This window comes from Solanum pennellii, chromosome 6, assembly GCF_001406875.1.
Source record: "Solanum pennellii chromosome 6, SPENNV200".
Classification (NCBI taxonomy): Eukaryota; Viridiplantae; Streptophyta; class Magnoliopsida; order Solanales; family Solanaceae; genus Solanum; species Solanum pennellii.
The window spans coordinates 47,328,437-47,348,358 of record NC_028642.1 but is presented as its reverse complement, the minus strand read 5'-3'; the positions used below and the strand labels follow the sequence as shown (position 1 = coordinate 47,348,358).

The 19,922-nt window shown below is 34.4% G+C and overlaps 1 protein-coding gene across 4 annotated transcripts; it reads right to left on the bottom strand.

Moving 5' to 3' along the window:
• Positions 1 to 3,543: 3,543 nt before the first annotated feature.
• LOC107022569 (transcriptional corepressor SEUSS-like) lies at positions 3,544 to 16,208 on the bottom strand. 4 transcript variants are annotated; one of them, XR_003578972.1, is made up of 11 exons: positions 15,846 to 16,208; positions 14,192 to 15,438; positions 13,938 to 14,057; positions 13,645 to 13,693; positions 13,251 to 13,468; positions 13,057 to 13,125; positions 9,132 to 9,229; positions 7,921 to 8,014; positions 7,185 to 7,254; positions 4,315 to 5,472; positions 3,544 to 4,221 (listed from the first exon to the last, which is right to left on the bottom strand). XR_003578972.1 is itself a non-coding variant. In XM_015223157.2 (10 exons), exons 2-10 carry the CDS (start codon positions 15,194 to 15,196, stop codon positions 4,463 to 4,465), a joined length of 2,733 nt encoding a protein of 910 aa, XP_015078643.1. In that variant the 5' UTR covers positions 15,197 to 15,438; positions 15,846 to 16,208; the 3' UTR covers positions 3,544 to 4,462. The 4 variants fall into 4 exon arrangements, 3 of the variants coding, with proteins under 3 accessions (XP_015078643.1, XP_015078644.1, XP_027773701.1); XM_015223157.2 differs by having other exon boundaries at positions 3,544 to 5,472; XM_015223158.2 differs by having other exon boundaries at positions 3,544 to 5,472; positions 15,936 to 16,208.
• Positions 16,209 to 19,922: the final 3,714 nt, after the last annotated feature.

The window sequence follows — 19,922 nt, the reverse complement described above, 5'->3', positions numbered from 1 at the left end:
AATTGATCACAGAGATGAAGAGGTATTAAGAGAAAGAAATGTTTCTGGAGGTGTGCAAGGTCTACTTTTGAGGTTGAATTAAAAGATAACATTAACTATATGAAAAAGTTGGGTATTAACATAGTTGATCACTTGTTATATTATAATCCCGAAAGATGGAGCAAGCTTTACTTCAATTTACCTTAAAATGTGATGTTGTAGACAATAACATGGCTGAATATTTCAACTCATGGATATAGCAGCAATGCATAAGAATATAATTACAATGCTTGAAGAAATTAGAGTGAAAATGATGAAAAGAATAGGGAAAATGAGAGAGTTTTGCAATACTTGGATCTGTGACATTTATCCACTGGCAATGAAGGTTGTACAACAACACAGCTAAGTCTATGAAATGCAGCATTGAATGAAATTCAGATGTAAGGTATGAGATACTTCATGAACAATACAAATATGTTGTAGATATTCAAAGGCAAACATGTAGTTGTAGAGCATGGATGTTGAAAGGCATACCATGTCCTCATGCAATAGCTGTTCTTCACCATAGAAAATTGGACCCAATCAATTATATTTCTCACTAGTATAACAGAGAAACATACATGAAGACATACAACTACTTCATTCGGTCAGTTATGAATCTAAAAATGTGGTCAGAATCACAAAACATCTCATTGATATCACCTTATGTTAGAAAGAGCCAGGAAGGCCTGACAAGAAAAGGAAGAAAGAGCAAGGTAAAACCAATAAAACTGAAAAATTGTCAAAAAGAAGAATTGAAATGTCATGCAGTACTTGTCATAACAAGGATCATAACAAAAGAAAGTGTCTTCTTGGTGCACCTGCCTTTTGTTCAAGTGCACCTGTTTCTAGTTCAAGACCTGCTGCTGGACCAACTGTTGCACCTGCTGCTAAACCAAGTTCAAGACCTCCTTCTGACCCTGCTAACCCTGCTGCCGAACCAAGTTCAAGATCTTTTTCTGGCCCTGCTGCAGCACCAACATCAACACATATTACTGGCCTTGCTGGCCCAAGAGCAACACCTGATGTTGCACCAAAAGCAACACCTAATGCTTCAACTAGAAGATGAAGGGGTAGACCAAGAAGTTCAACAAAAAAGGTGATATAGTTTCCTTTATTTACTTTATTTATATGTTTTAAATAAGTTGTTTTATTGAATATTTTGTTGTATATTTAGGATTGTTTTACTAGCAGAAGAAGAATGGTTAGAATGGGTGTACTACACACACAAGGTGGTGCTACTATTATTAATGTAAGTTTTTTCTATTTCTATACTAAATATTATTGCCTTTTATTATTTTTTATTTAATCACAAATTAAGATTATTTGTATTCATTTGAACAGCCTGATATGCCTAGTGAAAGATTTAGAAATGTGAAGTCTTCAGCAGTTGTCACCGGAGATCTTGGGCATATACCAACATGTGGTGTGAAATGGAACCGTAAACAAGCTATGACCTCAAGCCAACTTGAACAAATGATGGGAATAAAATAAATGGAAACTAGGTCTAAGTGAGCCAAGAGAGCTCTAATGCAATCTAACTTATTTTGGTAGATTTTGTTGGTAATGCGATATTGATATTATGTTTTGTTGGTTGATAGACAATGCAATGCACGTTAAGGATCCCATCCACTTTATCCCTATTTAGTTCCCATGTATTTAAGACAATGAATTTGCAGTTGTGGCTGCATTTTATTTTGTGGTGTTTGGTTATGTAATTGTTTTGGCAACTATTTTGATTAATGATTATGCACATATAGATGTTTGTTTATGTAGCAATCTCTGTTCTCTTTTAGTTGATGATTTCTGTGCATATGTAAGCATTAAATGCATAGAAGATAGGGGATCCCAAGATACAAAACCAAACTAAGATAAGGGAAGCCTTGCAAATTCTTCATTACACAAATGCAATCAAATGCAACTTCATTACACAAGCAAATTCAACTAACATCATTTCATTACACAAAAGCCTTACAAGTTCAACACAATATTGCAAATTTTTGATACAAGAAGAGATTATAGGAATCTCCTTGAATCTACTTCTTCATTCAGAAACAATACTCTTTGAAATACTAAACTTACACCTAAAATACAAACACAAAACAGAGCAATCCAAAGTTGTTTCTCCCTTTTCTTGGACTTGGCCAATTTTTTTTTCCATTTATTTTTCAACTAGCTTTCATCTTCTTCAAATCATCATCGAAATTGTTCATTTCTGACTCTTATCTTGTTCATATCTAATTTGTTTTCCATAGGTTTGATCGACTTAGTAGGTTTGTTGACTTCCTTAATAGAAGTTTCAACTTTTTGAGAAGATTCAACACTTTGTTCAAGCTCAGAATTCTTCCCAACAAGTTGGAAATCACAAATTTGGATCTTGGATCAATATAATCATCCTTCCAAAGCCAAAAATCGCATGACCTAGCATTCTTAAAATAATAAAACGAATTAGTCTATGGCTCTTGAAACAACAAAATGAATCATTTAACTCTTAAAAAAGATTAACTTATCCCATAGTAAGGACAACCCTAATATCTTTTACCAGGATTTCTTTAGGTCTAAGAGGTCAGCAAAGGCAAAACAAATCCATGTTTGCATCGCACCTCTTCCAATTCATGATCTTCCTCTTGCAAACAGAGCCTAGTCAAACTTTTTTCGAGCCATTGTGACACCTTAATAAAAATTACAGTGAATGAAACAACTAAAATTCAAAAAAAAAAATGAAATAAATTGAAACAAATCAAAATGAAAAAGAGAGAAATGAATCAAAACGAAAAAGAGATGAATAAATAATAGTAAAAAAGAATTACCTTTTTATTCAAAAGAAGAAATTTTGAGCTATGTTTGAATTCAATTTGGGCATCAGATCTTTGGTAAAAAATTAGATTTCTTTTTCATTAGGGCTGGGTGGGTTATAATATGGGAACGAGAACATAACCGTTAGGTTGGTTTTAAATTTAAAAATAATTAAAAATAACATTATCAGCGTGTTGACACGAAACTATATGGAGCGAAACGTACCCTGGAATGGATGACTGAAGGGGTAATCAAATATATTTTTATGTACTTAAAATTTGTAATAGGTAGCTCCATTAGTTAAAGCGTATAAATAACCGTTGGAGACAAATTCAAAGAGCATTTTATATCTTTTCCCTTATTTCTTTAAATCTCCACATAAAGCAGAAGTACAAATGGGTGGACGTTTATTTATCCTTATTTGTCACTAAATTTACTTCAGTATTGTAATGGACGTTTATTTATCCTTATTTGTCACTAAATTTACTTCAGTATTGTAATTTTTACTCCTATTTATGAACATTTATAAAGGTGCTCTTCTTCTCTGAACTCTTTATTTTATATTACATGCATTCTTTTCATTACATTAACTTCGTCGGACCTGAGATTTTTAACTTTCGACATTCAAACTATATAAATGTCCAATGAAGAATTTCTAAAGCCAATGAGAATGAATCCTACTTATGGTTTCTCGCTGATATTCTCTCTGGAGTTGCCGGCACTGGAATATATCGCTGACAAGTATATATATTGACATTTCTCTTCATGACTAGTATATCCTTACATTAGCATCTCTTCCCGCGCAGTTTAACCAAAAAAAAAAAAAAAACACTGCACTCCAGAGAACCAATAACAAGATACAGATGATGGCAACAAGATTAAAGTCGGACCGCCTCATAATGGTTTTAATTTTTTTTTCAGCAGAAAGCATGGGCAACTGGCTCTTTCTACTTTGTAAAGCATTTAGAAAAAACATCTCTGGGTCAAAATCAAGCCACCAATCCCTAATCAACAGGTTAATAGAAATACTTCAAACTAAGCCCCTATGAAAATTCCAGTGCTTAAATCAAATTTCTTCAGATATAACTTCATACTAATGAAAATACTTTGATTACCCCAAGTCTCTTTTCCTGTCGAGCCACTCCAGATAAGCCTAACAGAAAGTCGAGTAGGAAGGAGAGGGGATATGATGATTGCACCGATGCCAATTCTAGAAGCTACTGGAAGCTCTACAACAGGACCCCAACTATATACAACCGCATGCTCTGAGTGGTGGTGGAGATGCAGAACGATGGGGGCAATAGCTCAGCCGATACACAGTTAACAAATGCCTCCACATGGTATAAACAGATTGAATTAGCTGTCCATTAGCCAAGTCATTCCCTGAATGTCCCATTAAAGGAGCAGCTACGACAAACCAGCCAAAACCAAGTTAGAATTGCACTCTCGAATGAGATACCATTTCAGCTGTTAAGATGCCACTCTATACGTTGTCCTTACCACTCAAAGCAGTACAGAAGGGGCAAGCTTTGAAGCCACTTCTGCTTCAGCAACCATAGCTACTCTCATCATGAGAGGCAAACTTATCAAACGATCTTTGCAACACAAGCGGCAGAACATAAACTAATAATTGCCAACCTGAACCTTTTCAAGGGGAAGTTTTCCAGTCAAACTGCAGGTTGTTAAAACCGTTGACAGCTTCTAGACCACTTAGCAGTTGGTTTCCCAGATCTTGTTGCTGTTGACTCATATTGTGTTCTCTCACCATTGTCATGCCCACTAACCCATTCATGGCTGAAGGGTTATTACCCAATGCAGCACGCATTCCATTAACCATTGCAGCTTGGCCCAGTCCATTGTTCATACTCCCAAATCCAGAACCAATACCCGTATTGTTAGCATTGGCTGTCCCATTCCTAACAAGGCAATTGCTTCCAATGAGAAGGGAGTTATTACTTGTTGCCAACATCCCATGTCCATTTTTCATATCATTCCCAATAGTACCATTACCTACCATGCCACTGCCCCCGATCTGTGAAGACATCATCATTTCATGTATGATCTTTTGTACAGAACTCTGAGAGTCATTAGCATCCACGTCACTTGAATGGGCTGGTTGCTGCATTGTGATTTTTGGGGAATTTGCAGAGTTCATGTGTTGCACTGATGATAAGCCACTGTGTACAGCTTGTGATGGATTGTTGGATGATGATGGTGTTGGAGATTGGAATTGAGAAGAGTTGGGTTGAGACTGAGGCATTGTACTTGAAGAATTAGGGGAAGGCATTTGGACAGCATTTCCTGAGTATGTACTACTTCCACCATTCACAGGATTTTGTTGCCTGGAGTTCATGGAATTTTGGTGCAGCAATCCAATAACAGTACCACTAGACGAAGTAGCAGGTACTTGGTTCACAGAGTTGTTTACATTCGACATACCATTGCTCAAAGGTAGTGGTGGTACACCAGGCTGTGAAGTCGTTTCATGGTTCGAGCTATTGACTGTTTGATGTGTATGTTGTTGCTGCTGCTGCTGTTGTTGTTGTTGCTGCTGCTGCTGCTGCTGCTGCTGCTGCTGCGTCTGATTCTCAGTTGATTGAACTGGACCTTGTACTCCAGCTGAAGAACCATTCCTACGAGGAAACTTAGCCAAGCTCTCTGGAAAATTAAGAGTTGGGCACAATGTGAACAGTAAGAAAAAATGTAATATGTAAACGCCAGAACAGATAATCAATACTAGATGAAAATAAAAAAAAAAAGTTCACTCATACTCTAGTTGAATATCTACTCCAAATTATCAATTTGGCGCACACAAAAGATGGCCCACTCACATACGCATCAAAGGTAGAGAGGATAACACTGGGCCAGAAATAAAAATTGACTAATGATAAGTTGAGCTCCCACTCATTTACCCCGCAAATTGAATTTTGGTAGATTACCACTTGAACTTCATTAATTTTAAGGAAACACCTGACCTCTTGACCAGTCTCCTGGGGCTTAAATACCACAGCAAACTCCAGAGCACAAGGAGGTAGCACTAAGATATAAAACACAAAATCCTCATTATCGAAAAAGACTTAACACCAAATCCAGAACGCCACTAGGAATAGTGAAATATTTCAGGACAAAAGAGGGAATTGATAAGAAATTCAGGGGGAAACTATGCTACTGGATCAATGAGCATCAGCGAGTTAACGATAGATTATCTTCAACATGAAAGTCAGCCTTAGATTGCAAGAGTTGAGAGTCCTACTCTCTAGTCCCCCATATTCATACATATTGTGTGGCTCTAGTTATTACATGACAGTTATATTACCAACAAAGTTGACTAACGATGCAGCGGAATCTGCTTCGTCTCATGGATTCCCTACTCAGACAAGATGGTTTCTATTTTCTGTCCACGAAGCAATTTCATCGTATGAGCAAAATTTACTTCAAAAGGCAATCTTCTTTCTTTTGCCCCCCTCCCCCCTCCACAATCCCAATTTGCTCTCTTCTTTTTTTTTCGTTGACTAAGAAATCCGTTGTTTCAGCTTAGAAACTCAGGATAATGATCCTAATGCTCTCTATACAAGTGTCATTCCCTACTTATTAAAAGAAATGTAAGAATAGGAATAGGTTTATACAACCTAATTAATATACGAAGAGGAATGGCAATAGAAATAGTATCGTACTTGGTAAAGGTATTGTAGTATGTATAAATAGGGTCTTCTATGTAATAACAATAATACTGTAGATACACAATTTCAATAATACTCTTCTCGAATACTTCCTCACAAGAAGATAATGGGCCTAATTCTCTACACTTCACCTAGAACCAAACTTGGAGCAACAACAGCCTAGCACACATCATGTGATCTACCACCTTTCCCATTGAACCAAACTCCTGGGACACCTTTAAATAACAATCTGATGCCTCTTTGTGACATATATTCTTATCTATACAACACTAGCGCGATAGAGTCTAGAAAAACATACAATTCTCAGAACCTATGTAGACTTGACGAAAATAGGACATGGCAGAAGGAAAGAAACCTTACAGAGAAAATATCAATTAGTCGGCAATATGCCATGTCAATAGGCTTCTTTAGTTCCGCTATTTCCTTTTCCTTTTCCTTGAGCTGAGGGTATCGGAAACAGCCTCTCCACATCCAAGGTAAGGGGGTTGAGATCTGTGTTAGCTCTATCCTACCCAGACCCCACATGTGAAATTACACTAGGCATTTTGGTGTCGTTGTATGCAACACTAACTCACATGAAAACAACCCATCTATCCTCCTATTTTTATGAGTCATCGGTTTGTCACAAGGTCAGGAAATTTGAACTATGACGTAAGGAACTAATAGAAAGGTTAAGTACGTTGAACTTACCCATGGGTCCGGTCCCCGTCTCCCTGCTATAGTCAATCAAATCTTTCATGCTATTAACCACCTCCGATATCTGCAATCCACCAAGAACACAACACATCCATAGTTAATCACACGAGTAAAACATCATTTGACCAGATGTTATCACAAAAGCAACTTTATATTTGGTTTCAAAATTAATGATTATAAAACATTTGAGAAATAAATAAACTGCATTACAGAAACTAAAACCAAAAAACACTGAGTTCCTGCTAGAACAAGCATTTTTCAAATGAAGTCAAGTTCTGAAGGAAAGACAAGAATTACCAACAGTAGGAAAACATTATACCACATCAAGAGAAAAGCTGGAGCATTATACATGAGTTAATTACACATTATTATTGAAGGAATTTTCAAATCCACAACATTAACAACCATCTCAAACCTGCTGACTGTTAAAAGAATTGAATTTGTCTCTGTTTTCAAATCTGCTCTGAAAACAGCAGGATGACATATGGAAAGAAATGAACCGAAGACAGGTCGACAGAACTGATTGACTTTTGAATCAGACATAAAAAGAGAGATGCATAACATAGCCGAGACCCTTATAACCAACTATTACAGTAGCTAAAATTCTAACAATCACATTTAGTGACTCAACGGATACACGAGGACTATTTGCACTACTAAAACGAAAACCTCCAAAATGGACAGATAAGGGGGGAAAGAGGAGCTCTATATATCAAAACAAGGTACATACCTGTAGGCATCTCACATATCTCTTTGTATATCCTAAATCATTTACTAACGGAACTTCCAAAGCTTTTGCTAGCTGACGAGCTGAAGCGACAAACCTGAAGCACAATTAGAAGTCAAAATTACAAAATAACCCATACATCTAAGCTAAAGAAAGGAACACATGATGATAGCAGATACACAATCTTAATAAAATTTTGAGAATCAATGAATCTCTAAACATAACTTCACAACTGAATGCTTACATGGATCACTTCTGACCTTTTCAAAGGGCATGCATATCTTAGCATACCCTCGCCCCACAACCTCAAATCACTACCCACATCTCCTGAGATTAATGTAATTCCATGGGAAGAAGATCTATTCCTTTCCCTTTTGGTAGGTCCAGACACCAGATGACACCCTAGCTCCTAGCCTCCTACCACCTCCCATATGTCACCATAACAGTGACAGCACTAGAATTTAAATCAACAGTCATGCAGGTCAAGTCAACATCCTCAACCCACACCGCAAAACCATGACACAACAAAAAAAGTATCAAAAGAAGGTAAGACAGCCATGCAGCTAAACACACCATTGTGGTAAAATATTTATCAACTAGACATACATAATAATGTTTAAAGAGTTTTGAGTTTCTAAGGTTCAACAGTATGACAAATTGACCATACTCCATTATACCAAATTCTCAGCTACCTCATCCAATAAAGGTAGACAAGAAAATATGTACCCGATGGATCACTATATCAGATGACAGTAAGTTTCAGTCTTAAAAAAATTATTGGATTGCCAAAAGCTTACTAGAGCAACTCAATGGTAGAGCATTTACCTTAGCATGGAGAGGCTAACCTAATCTAAGAAAGAGCAGGCAACAGCACCAGTAAAGACCATAAAAGCTCAATGCCAAAAACAAAGCTGTATAAAATATGAATTACACATAAATCCTATCTCATCATCACTGCCCACTAATGACAGCGATCTAATATTGGCCGCGGCTTACCTCTTAATAAAGAGAGTTAGATATTCAAAATTCAAAATAGAAATTGCTAGGCAACAACTACCATTAAACAAAGTTAGCCTATTGCAGACCTCTTGGAGAAGAGACCAGAGGGTTAGATATGCTAAATAAAATTATAAGGCAACAAAACAATCAAAGTTATGGAACATTCCCAACCGAATACATGGAATCAACACCTTAACGTAAGCATCTGGACTTACATATTGCAATTATTCTGCAACTCAGAAACAGACGCACTAGATGATGCATTTTGGGTGGCGGCCTGGTACTTTTGAGCTGCAGCACCAAGTTGATTAACCTGTACAGCATATCAAAACAATAATAGGCAAATCAGAAATCATTCTATAGCCCCTACCTCATATGCAACATCAACACTCAAAGCTAAAACGACATCCAGCTAACATAAAAATTATATGCTAAAACAACCAGATGCCACAGAAGTACGATCACATACAATAAAAATTGAGAACTGCTTCAAAGAGACATCCTGGAGTAGAAAACCTGATCCACTCACCGTAGGTGTCATCAAAAGCGCAAAAAAAGCTCCAAGATTCACTAGGCTTTGAGCACAAATAAAGTGTAGACTTTATTGAGAAAAGCGTAAATGGAGAACACACACACACACATGTATATATATATATAGTGCAAGACTAATAATTATTAACATGAAAATAAAAAAATATATATGAACAAGGAAATTTATTGCTTTTAGGATAAAATAAAATAACAATTGTTTAGAGTCGCCTCTTCATTAAATGCTCATTCACAAGGAAAAGCGGGTCTTAGAGCCTTGATGACGAGACTGAGGGCACATTAAGCAGGGTGAAGCGTTCAACACGTTTTGAGTCTTGCTTGGGGATTAAGCATGCTTTGATAACATTGCTCATTGTGCACAAGATCTCTTAAAGATATTGTACTAACGGCCTAAAACGAGAGATTTATACACAATGTATACAAGTATCAATTTCATTTATGTGTACACACACATGCGCACACTTGTATACAAATTCTTCAATGGACCTAATGCGTGTAGCAAAACATGAAAAATAACATGACAAACCTATAGTTATGTTGCTCGGACTCTTCAAAAATGTCAATGGGTGCGTGTCGGATTCTCCAAAAGTAGCATATTTTTGGAGATCAGGCACGAGTGCGGCATCTACATTAAAGAGTCCGTGCAACTTAAACTTATGAAATAAAATCCAACTGATCTATTAAGAAAGCATACTTAGTTAGATGTCACTTCCTAATCAAACACTAAACTTGTTAAGTGGCCACATAGAGAAACCGTTTGACCAAGCTGCTGAAAATTGTTTATTTTGACAAGCATTTTCTCTAAAATAGTTCCCCGAAAAAGTACTTCGGGAGAAACGTAATGTGTTTGGCAAGTTCTTTTTGATATTTGATAAGCAAATCGTGTTAGGCTAATCTTTCTAACAAAAAAGATTTTGAATGTCAAATTGTGAAAAAGGCAGGTATTAATGCACGTTTATAATTAAGATTATTCTATAGAGAAATATTATTTTAAAATGAATCAACAACTGTAGACTTTGACAAAGTTTGTACTGTTATTTAGTTAAAATTAAAATACATATTAAAATTTTCAATATATGGTACATATAAATCAATGAAAATATAATATACTAGTATAATATTAACATGATGATTTGAATATACTAAGAAACATTAAACAATATATATTAAAAAATTAATCCTCAAATTAAATAACCATATATGGAGTATTTACCACAAAAATAAGTAAAATCATTCCCAGAACGAAATAGAAGACGAAAAAAACTCCTACATGAAATGCATGGATACTAATATTAAGAGTCAAAGGAAATGAGAGAATTCTAAAGCTAGTCATTATTTTCTTCTATTTTTAAAAGAAAAGGAAATGGTTGTTCTATAATAAAAATGTAATAACTTGATAAGGGGTTATGCATGATAAGTCTTTATTTATGGTAGGGAAATTTTTTGTTTGGAAAAAAAAATTCTACTTCCACCTTTCTCAAGAAGCAGAAATTTTAACTTCTTTCCAATAGCAAAAAAACTGATTTTGCTGCTACTCAAAAACAGTTCTACTTATTGGCCGAACACTTCAAATTTTGAAATAAGTGCGCTTTTGGCCTCCAAGAAACTGGCCCAAACAGGTACTTCATTTAAGTAACTCATAATACAAAGATGATACTTAAAGCATGAATCCTTTACTTGGTTACTCGAAAATGAGCTTTTATCATATGCATTTATCAGATCCTAGTTCACTATACGCACACTTAAACAGGAAAAAGAAAAACTAAAAACTGAAGACAGTGCAGCTCTAAGTGAAAATTAATGAGTTTTGTGTTTACTGGTTCCAATATAGCTTTTGCTTTTCTTTTCCTCCTTTTAAATACAAGTTGTAGCAAATCTGGCACCAAAAGTAGTTCAACCCGTACTTACTGCACATTGAAAAACCGAGGAATCTAACACCAAAGAACAGGAACTTAATACTATAGCATATTTAATTAAATGTCTTGTGGAAATCCAGATGTTAATATTATTAGATAGCAAACATAGAATTTCTTTCCACTGACAGCAAACATAGAATTATTAAGTAAATCCTCATACAACGAACACATTTAAAGCTTACTTCAGTCCATGTTTCTATACATTGTCAATTGAAGTTAAATTTCTAACATTTGTATTCTTTTTTGTAGCACACTTTTATCATATAGTTATAGTTCACTATAATACAGGCATAAAAGCAAAAACAAAAAGATAACAAAATCTGAACTTTATGAAATGAACTCGAGGTTTACTAGCTTTCATTTGTTTTTGATTTTTTTGAGCGAGTCGTCCAATTTGACGCACCAAGATCCATCAACCGGCACTACTCTATTTACAATCCTACTGAGAGAATATTTGATTCTAGATTTTATCAGCGGAAAGGTCTTCTTGATATTAGGCATTTGAAGCCACTTGTGATTGAAAAATATACCAAGGAATAGATAGAACCGCAAGTGATCATATTAAAAGCACAACAATTTGACTCCTTTTTCCAACTCCTCAATTTCCATTTTCAAGTCGGAGCTTATTTAAATTATACTTTGTTATCCTGTGCTAATACAAATTTTCTTATAACTAGCACAACTTAGAGCATCAAACACCTGTTCCATGGACCACAGAGCATCAAGATCACCCAATAAAACAGTTCTGAATTTTTATCCATCACATCTTATCTATCCTGTGACCATAACATATCCAAAACCATAGGCCTTAACCAGGGTTAGAACTTCTACCCAATGTGAAACCAGCTCGAACTCCGGATACCAAAAACAAATTTCAAGAATGCAATACAATCCACCAAATACTTCAAAAACAATATTGAATCCAAACACAATCCAGCCATGCAAAAGTTTTCAAAAACATTTCCAGAGACAGATTCGCCCCAAAACTGAAGAAAAAAACAAATAGAAATGCCATACGATTACGAACAGTCAATTCTTTCCATTAGTTAACAGAAATTGCAACCACAAACAACTAATTGGAGCTTGATTCATCTAAAAAGCAGTTTAGAGCTGTCTGTCCAGCAGCCCTTACCGCTTCAATATCATGAGATGAGGATAGAGTATAAGAAGCTTCTAAATCGTTCTACATTGCTAAGAAGAAACAGGTAAATTAAAAAAGAACAAAAATGCAACTGGAATCTTGCACTGCCGTGTATAATGAGCTTATACCAACAGACAAAAAAAAAAGGAAATAGTGACCATACAAATAATAAAAGCCATATCCACAAATTCTTAAAGAAATAGGGAACATACTCATACAACCACACTCTCATCCAATTACATAAATAATGTCGATAATAAAGATCAATTGCACTAAATTAGCACACAGTTCCAGGTCAATGAAATGAAAAGGCTTCTGACATAGCAGATGTGGCAAGAAATTAGATTGAAGTTCTTTACTTCTCAAATAGAGTTTAAAGCATCTTCAAATTTTTTTGAAGAAAAAGATCAGCAGACTTTTTTTACCTATATTGAAACCTACGCCACCTTAAAGTTTGCTATCAGTGAATACAAGTGAATGATTCAAATCACAGTTGCATTGGTGGAATGGCAGTTGAAAGGTAAAATTGTTAACCTGAGGTATCAACAATCTTCTAGGGATAAGCTCCTCATGACGTCGTGCACAAAATTCCCAAGAAACTATCTGCCAAGTAGATAAAAAGAAGTACAGATCAAACAAATTATAAAATTAATATGCACCATGCTAGGTCTCAACTGTCCATGAGTAAGCACTTCACTGAATATAAAACTATCAGCTTTTCATTTAACCTTCAAATCAGGTTGTGAAAACACTAGTCGAAGCTGACCATCACGGACAACACGAAGTTGCTCAAACACACTCTCCTGAATTGCTTTTGCGTAATCTAGGACTATTTGCCCAGATGAATTCTGATATTCACGGGGCATATCGACATAGAGAAGTTCTTCCAAAGTTCCACTTTCATACTTTATCTTGAAAAGCCTGGGCAAAACCTCGGCAGTCGCTTCTGAGAAAAAAATGAGTTGAGACTTGTCAGATGCTGAAACAGAATTATCAGCTGAGAGGAAAACCGAACTAATAAAGAAGAATTAACTTAAGAAAAGGTTTGTTAAGTCACAAAGTTTGTTAAGTGCTTCTCGGAACAAAAAATGATTCAAGAGCTTGATGCTGCAAAGAACATACCGAACCCACGGCCTGGCTTGCGGCTGCATATTTCGCAGTGCCACACATCCTGCAAATTACACAGTATTAATCAAAGATATTAAATGCATTTGCGAAAAGTTTTTCTACAGCTAATCAGCAGCATTTATAGAACGAGCTATAAAAGGAGTATCTGTGATGAAAATATATCTATGCTGTAATAGAATACGAAACTTGTACCGTGAAAGTGTTATTACAACTCAATTTTATCTGATGGAAGAACAGAAAACATTACAAAAACAAAAATGTAAATAGCTTCCACATAAGCAGTGAACCTGAGGAAAAACTCCAGTAGTCTGCCGACCACTTCCATACATAGATACACACCATTTTTTCTTGGCATTGGGAGCGAAATACTCAGCAACAAATTTCCTCCAGAACTCAATGTTATTGTCCTATAAAGAAGGTAGAGCAATTTGTTAGGGAAAAAATTGATTTCATACTTCCTATCTCATTATCTGGGAAAGCTGTGGGGTAGGGTGCAGTGAAAAGATGCCACACAATGATATAGTTGACCCATTCTTCTTACTTCAGGTCTATGTTGCTGCTGATACATATAATGAGTCAGACGACGGGCACACATCCCGGGCTCATATACTGGCTTTACAGGAGGTCTGACAGCAAGGTTCTGTGGTTGAAATTGTTGTTGTAATGGGTTTCGTTGTTGAGGAGCAGTCTTCAAGAGTTGATGATGATGCTGGAACTGCATTAGCCTCTGCTGATGCAAAAGCTGTGCTGCAGCAGCAGCTTGAGGGGACTGCCTAGACATCTGAAGGAATTGCTGCTGCTGTTGCTGATGTAGAAATAAAGATGGGTCAGATTGTTGTTGTTCTACTTTGACAGGTGCAAGACCTCTCATACTTTGAATCTGTTGTGGTTCCATTTTTACAGGTGCCAAGTTTCTCAGAGCTTGCAACTGCTGCGGTGTTTGATCATTAGTCACCTGTGTCTCCATTTTGACAGGTGCCAAACTTCCTAGTCCGCCACGCATGGATTGAAATTGATGCTGCTGTTGCTGTGCTTGGGAATTGATAGGGGAAGGAAACTGCTGCAACTGTTGATTATGTTGAAAATTCTGGGAATCAAGCTGTTGGGATCGTTGTTGGTCAGTCAACATGTGATTACCGGCGGGGTTAGGAAACTGCTGTCCTTGAACTCGACTGCTATCTGGATTTGTCACCATGGCTGATGACATAAATGACGTTGAAGGAGCACTAAAACCCATCCCATTTCCTACACCAGAAAGTGGGTCACTCTCAGCCCCATTATCAACAGGACCACGCTGAGAACTTCCTGGTCCAGCCAGCCCAGCGTTAGGAGCTCCATTTGCAAAGGACTGATGTGAAACATTGGAAGCATTCCCTAGCATATGCATGTTACCAAACATCGTCCGAGGAGAAACCATAGAAGGGAAACCACCAGGTGAAGGCATCGAGCCCCCTTGACCACCCATTACACCAGAATTTGATCGCAATAATGAAGCCGGTACTGACTGGGAACCTCCAATTGGATTAGGAGGTCCTGTTGGAACCATTTTTTACCAAGAAGTACACAATCTACTAACACTTGATCAAATATAGAAACTTCCTAAAAGATGGCATAAAAGCCTCAAGTGAGTAGAGAAAACTCATAAAATGGCATCAAATCCCCCACTAAGCTGAAGAAACTTCAATTGCTCCGAAGAAAGCACTAGGCAGAGAACCAAGCAAAACCAATAAGGTCATTCAATTTCAGACTTCTTTCCGCTCAAGTAAATTTCTTTTGCTGCATCATCCACTGCAAGAGTTGTTCAATTTTGTATCAATTTTTCCCTCCTTTCCGAGAAAGATAGCTTAACCCTAGCCAACCTTACTTCAAATCATCTAATCAGAATGTTGTGCACACAAAACCCCAAATCTCAACAGTTTTAAAGACAGAAGTCAAACTTCACCCTTAAAAAAACACAAATTCAAAAAAGCAACAGATAGAGAATATTACCCAAAAGCACCAAAATTTTCAAACTCAGAAAATTAAAATCTCCAAAACAAAAAGAAAATAAAAGAAGCTGCAGTAATTGAACCAAAAAAAAAAGCAAAAAAACTCATACAACCATATGAACACTTGATCAAACCCTAAATAGTGGATCCAAAGCTCAAAATGAACAACCTGTATCCAGTTTAGAATAGAAAGCAAAGAAGACTTACCCAGAAGACAATTTCAACACCGACCCACCGAAGATTGAGTATATTCCTTACACGGAACTAGAAGCACACAAAAAAAAAAATTAGCTTCACCTTTTTTTGAACTTCACTGCTCTTCCATCCAGTAGATAGATTCAGCTTCTTAGCTGTATAGTAGTAATTCTTTTTTGGTAGAGAGAGAAAGTTGAAGAGAGAGAAAATCTGTTTACGGACGTCAAAGTTGTATTCAATTGGATTGAATTTTCTTCTTCATTCCTTCTTTTCTTTCTCTCAATCAAAATCAAAACGAAGTCAAATCCTCTTCTCTTTTTTCTAGCTTTGCGTAGGGATAGGGGGAGGGGTTGATTTACACATGTATGTGGATGGATGGATGGATGGTGATGGATATTTTATGGGACTGTTAAGTGTGATACATCCCTTTTCTAATTGTCACTTGTTATTGACAATATTTACGGAGTACCCTCGAGATATTTATTTGTTAAAACGCCAATAAATTGGTGAAATCGTTAATTACTAGGGAAAAAGAAATACTTGTTTGAAATGGGATAAATATTATGGAAAAAAAGGATGAAGAAATTAAAAATGATGCCACTAATATATGCATTTATATTTTATTAAATATTATAATTATAAATAAAAGTATTTCGTTCTACTTTATTTCTTTTATTTTTGATATTTCATTATTTTGCTTTTTCTAATACTCCAAACTCTATATGATATATTATAAGATAAAATAACTATAATAATATATTGAGAAAAAAATTTACAAAATCATCTACAGGGCAATAATTTGTGTGGTATATTTTTCACGTTTATAAGAGTGCGTTTATGTTTCTGCTTTATGAATATGATTTTTTTTTTGGGCATTTTTAATAATATCCATCCTTGTTCCTATTTTGGCATTTTTCATTTTTGGAGTGTTAGCGCTGATTAGCAAAGGGCTGGAGAAACTTTCTACTTATGAGTCGGGTATAGAACCAATAGGCGATGCTTGATTACAATTTCAAATCCGTTATTATTTGTTTGCTCTAGTTTTTGTTGTTTTTGATATTGAAACGGTTTTTCTTTATCCATGAGAGATGAATTTTATTAGGCCTTACCGATCCTTATGGTCAAAAAAATTATACAAATTCGTTATATGAAATATAGAAATAAAATATAAATACTAAAAAAAGAAATTATTAGTTTATCATATAAATTCATTCACATAATACTCTAAAAAATCACATGTTATTTTGATCACTTCTTTTTCTTTTAATTCTTAATTTAATCAAATGATAGAAGTAACTAATAGAATTTAAAATACTTTTTCAAAAAAAAAACTCATATATAACTAAAATTAGTAAGAAATTTACGGAATAAGAGCCCGTTTGGCTCAGCTTAAAAGCTGGTCAAACTGACTTAAAAGCTTATTTTTGACTTATTTAGCTGTTTGGCAATACTCAGAATAACTTATTTTAAGTTAAAAAAAACTTATTTTAAGCCAAAAGTTAAAAGCTGGGGTAGGGGTGCTTTTTTTTTTTAGCTCATAAGCTGTTTTAAGTTACCACATTTTTATCTTTTTGCCCTTAATATTTTTATACAATCTCCAAATTACCCACATAACCCTAACATCTCTTTCTTCTATTTTTCCCTTTTCACGTTTGGCATAGCAACTTCAGCACTTTTATCCAAACACATAACTGCTTATTTTAAAAATAAGTTTCAGCACTTTCAAAAGTACTTTTTTAAAGCTGCTTTTATTAAGCCCATCCAAACGGGCCCTAAGAGGCTGTTTGGCTCAGCTTAAAAGCTGGTCAAACTGACTTAAAAGCTGATTTTTGACTTATTTAGCTGTTTGGCAATACTCAAAATAGCTTATTTTAAGTTTAAAAAAACTTATTTTAAGCCAAAAGTTAAAAGCTGGGTAGAGGTGCTTTTTTTTTTTTTAGCTTATAAGCTGTTTTAAGTTGGCCACATTTTTATCTTTTTGCCCTTAATATTTTTATACAATCTCCAAATTACAACATAACTCTAACATCTCTTTCTTCCATTTTTCTCTTTTCACGTTTGGCATAGCAATTTCAGCATTTTTATCCAAACACATAACTTATTTTAAAAATAAGTTTCAGCACTTTCAAAGGTACTTTTTTAAAGCTGCTTTTATTAAGCCTATCCAAACGGGTCCTAAATATCTCAATTCTCAAGGAATCATTTAATATGAAAAATTATATAGTAAAATCATTTCATTTATCTCATATAAATCAAAATTATTTAGCTTAAAAAAACTTTATTTCTTTTTATAAAATGACTCAATTAAGTTTGTTATAAAAAATATGACATATCAAAACAAATGATCTTCTTATGTTAAATTCCTTCCATACCAACATAAAACATATATATATATAGTGATTAAAATATTTTAAATGTAAAATACAGTGATATAGTGTATATGCATCATAGGCAGTTTATAATCGATATAATACCTCCAACTAAATTCAAACTCTTTTGGACGTATCTCATATATATAAAAAATCATCTAATAATAAATATATTTACTATTATATGATAAATTTATAATATCATAAAAATTATATTATATGTCATATTTTTATTTTGTACTTATATTAAAAAATAAAGTTATTCTTTTATTCTTATTTAATTTTTTTTCTAAGTTGGTCAAATATGTATTTTTAACGCTAATAACTTATAAGGATAAAAAAGAAAAAATATTATAATTTATATATTAATTTTATAAAGTGATAAAATATTATGAATTTAATTATTTATGAAAAAATGACATATAAAATAACGGAGAAAGCAATAAAATGACTAATTTCTAGTAAACACACCCAAATGAAACATCATATACAGCGCTAAAAAGATATATAGAGGGTATTTCGGTCAATAAAATGAAAGCAAAAGGCGAAAAACCATGCGCGCCAATTTTGACGACACGTGTCATCGAATGTGTGATAAGCAATTAACAACTTCAATACAGCGGCTGAAGAAAGGGGAATGATAACGTCACATGCAGTTCATGGAAAATTAATGTGAAATCTACAGGTGTCAAAATATGAAGGAGGGGAGCATGTATAATTTCATGCTACTACTAGTAGCGTTAGCATCTTCGGGAAAATCATTTGTAATGATGAATAATGCCCACACATTACATCTAGGGATCTCGAAACTGCTTCCGAAATTCCATTATTACCCTTTTGTTTCAATGGCACACCTTTTTTGCCTTTTTTACTAAATTAGGTATGTGAGTAGTGACGTCAATATGATGTTATCTTCTTTTTTTTCTTTTATTATATATATTAGTCTCTTCATTTAAAAAAGAACGATCTCGTTTGACTTAAAACGAAATTTAATAAAACAAAGAACAATTTTTTAATTTTGTGGTTCTAAACTAAAGTTATGTCAAATACTCCAAAATGTCCTTTAATCTTATGAGTTTAAATATGTCACGTGGAAAGTTAAAGTTAAAATATCGTGAAAAAAAAAGAAGTTCATTATTTTTTAAACAAACTAAAAAGTAATAATAGAATCATTCTTTTTTAAAGGGAGAAAGTATATTAATTTGAAACATGTAATATTTCTATTAATTTATTTATTTTATAAATTGGAGCTAAGTTATATGAAATGGCAAGAGCAGCAAAGTAGTACCTACAATCACAATATAATCAGGGTGGAGGGTGGAGCTACAGTGTTAGATGGGGTTCAGACGAATTCACTAACTTTTACGTAGATTTTATACATATTAAAAAACTATGTATGAATATATGTACATAGTGTGTTCAAAATCATACCTTGGTAACTATTTAATTTTTTTAATTGAACTTTTACGGTTTTTTCATTTTCAATTTAAAAATGTGCTTTGTGCCCTACCTTTTACCTTCCTTTAATTCAATTTTTTCTATATAGATTTTCTAGTGTTTTTTTTTTCAAACTATAAAACAGAAAATTAATAGTGTCATACTCCAAAACAACATATGACTATTAATATCAAGATAATTATAAGTAACAAAATATAGTGTTATACTCTAAAACATCATTTTACTGTAGATTTCTTTTGAAATATTTAATAAAATGTTAAAA